The 2,692-nt window shown below is 50.5% G+C and overlaps 1 protein-coding gene across 1 annotated transcript; it reads right to left on the bottom strand.

Annotated features, from left to right (window-relative positions):
- Positions 1-219: 219 nt before the first annotated feature.
- On the bottom strand, positions 220-999 carry LOC311119454 (E3 ubiquitin-protein ligase RNF182-like; the record flags this gene model as incomplete). Its single annotated transcript, XM_084194142.1, has 1 exon — positions 220-999. The coding sequence occupies one exon, from the start codon at positions 997-999 to the stop codon at positions 220-222; it is 780 nt and encodes a 259-aa protein (XP_084050268.1).
- Positions 1,000-2,692: the final 1,693 nt, after the last annotated feature.

The following is a 2,692-nucleotide window of genomic DNA, read 5'->3' as shown; positions in this document are numbered from 1 at the left end:
TGTTAAGCCAGCCAGTCAGTCAGCCAGCCAGCCAGTCAGTCAGTCAGCCAGTCAGCCAGCCAACCAGCCAGTCAGCCAGCCAGTCAGCCAGCCAGCCAGCCAGCCAGCCAGCCAGCCAGCCAGCCAGCCAGCCAGTCAGCCAGCCAGCCAGCCAGCCAGTCAGCCAGCCAGCCAGCCAGCCAGCCAGTCAGCCAGCCAGCCAGCCAGCCAGCCAGCCAGTCAGCCCCTAGACGAGCAGTCACACATGCCCTGGCAGAGACACTGGCAGAACCCATAGACCAGACACACAGTCAGACTGGAGGGCACCAGGCTCACACAGACTATACCCAGCGTCACCCTCTGGATCACCAGCAGGTAGATTCCCAGGGGCAGGGACCCGAAGTAGAACAAACCCAGGAGCCACACCAGGATCCGGGGGACGTGGGTACAGAGCCTGGACAGGGCGTCCTGAACCTCCGGCCCGTTGGAGCCCACAGAGATGGAGTCCAGGCTGTGCTCTGTGTAGTGGTCTGAGATACCCAAGCCACGCCCCCCGGACCCCGTGTCCATCTGGACCTCCATGATAGTGATCACCAGGCAGTTGGAGGAGTCGTGCGAGGTGGAGGGGGAGGTGGAGGACAGGCTCTTGGGGGTGAGGACCACCTCTTTGCTGTGGTCGGAGCTCCAGGACTTATCTCTGACGGCCAGGCAGGACATGATGTTGGAGTCGTCAGGGAGGCCCGACACCTCGTATTCGCTGACCTCTGTTTCCTGTCGGCAGAAGGGGCAGGAAATGCAGCCCAAGACGTCCCCCAGGTCCAGGATCTTGTTGAGGCAGCGGGCGCACACCCGGTGGAGGCAGTCCAGGATCTTGGGCCTGCGGCTGTGGGCATTGTAGCTCTGGTAGCAGATTTTACACTCCAGCTCTTCTTTGACGGGGGTCGGGGTGGGGGTGGTGACGGGGGTCAGGGTGATGGTGGAGGGGGGCATCTCATCCGATTCAGGCTGAAGAACACTCATCTTGGAAGAGGAGAGAAAGAGAGAGATAATTATTGTTTTTTTACTCAAGTAAAAGTAGCATTTTAAGAAACTTCTCCATCCAGAGGCTATTCACTGTGTCTGTTTCTACTCTGAGAGCTAGCATAATGACTTCTCCATGCAGAGGCTATTCACTGTGTCTGTTTCTACTCTGAGAGCTAGCATAATGACTTCTCCATCCAGAGGCTATTCACTGTGTCTGTTTCTACACGGAGAGCTAGCATAATGACTTCTCCATGCAGAGGCTATTCAATGTGTCTGTTTCTACACGGAGAGCTAGCATAATGACTTCTCCATGCAGAGGCTATTCACTGTGTCTGTTTCTACTCTGAGAGCTAGCATAATGACTTCTCCATGCAGAGGCTATTCACTGTGTCTGTTTCTACACTGAGAGCTAGCATAATGACTTCTCCATCCAGAGGCTATTCACTGTGTCTGTTTCTACTCTGAGAGCTAGCATAATGACTTCTCCATGCAGAGGCTATTCACTGTGTCTGTTTCTACACTGAGAGCTAGCATAATGACTTCTCCATGCAGAGGCTATTCACTGTGTCTGTTTCTACTCTGAGAGCTAGCATAATGACTTCTCCATCCAGAGGCTATTCACTGTGTCTGTTTCTACTCTGAGAGCTAGCATAATGACTTCTCCATCCAGAGGCTATTCACTGTGTCTGTTTCTACTCTGAGAGCTAGCATAATGACTTCTCCATCCAGAGGCTATTCACTGTGTCTGTTTCTACTCTGAGAGCTAGCATAATGACTTCTCCATCCAGAGGCTATTCACTGTGTCTGTTTCTACTCTGAGAGCTAGCATAATGACTTCTCCATCCAGAGGCTATTCACTGTGTCTGTTTCTACACGGAGAGCTAGCATAATGACTTCTCCATGCAGAGGCTATTCACTGTGTCTGTTTCTACTCTGAGAGCTAGCATAATGACTTCTCCATCCAGAGGCTATTCACTGTGTCTGTTTCTACTCTGAGAGCTAGCATAATGACTTCTCCATCCAGAGGCTATTCACTGTGTCTGTTTCTACTCTGAGAGCTAGCATAATGACTTCTCCATCCAGAGGCTATTCACTGTGTCTGTTTCTACTCTGAGAGCTAGCATAATGACTTCTCCATCCAGAGGCTATTCACTGTGTCTGTTTCTACTCTGAGAGCTAGCATAATGACTTCTCCATCCAGAGGCTATTCACTGTGTCTGTTTCTACACGGAGAGCTAGCATAATGACTTCTCCATGCAGAGGCTATTCACTGTGTCTGTTTCTACTCTGAGAGCTAGCATAATGACTTCTCCATGCAGAGGCTATTCACTGTGGCTATTTATTCTGTTTATGTTCATCAACTCTACTCTGTATCAGCATCCATTAAGCCTGTCAATCTACCACACACACACACACACACACACACACACACACACACACACACACACACACAGTCTACCACCAGACAGACAGTAGTGCAATTAACTCAGTGAATCTCACTCTGCTAATTCAATTGAATTGAACAGCAGAAATGGAGGTGATGAAGCGAAAATGGTGTTCTATGGTCCTCAGTGACAAATGGACATGTCTAGTGCTTTTGCTGTCTGCAATTAAACAAGACTTGTGTTTGGCTGCGTCCCAAATGGCACCCTATTCCCTATATAGTGCACTACTTTAGACCAGAGAATGG

Source organism: Coregonus lavaretus, assembly GCF_964263955.1.
Source record: "Coregonus lavaretus genome assembly, contig: HAP1_SCAFFOLD_4572, whole genome shotgun sequence".
Taxonomy (NCBI): Eukaryota; Metazoa; Chordata; class Actinopteri; order Salmoniformes; family Salmonidae; genus Coregonus; species Coregonus lavaretus.
The sequence above is the reverse complement of the archived record's forward strand: the minus strand, read 5'-3'. Positions and strand labels throughout refer to the sequence as shown.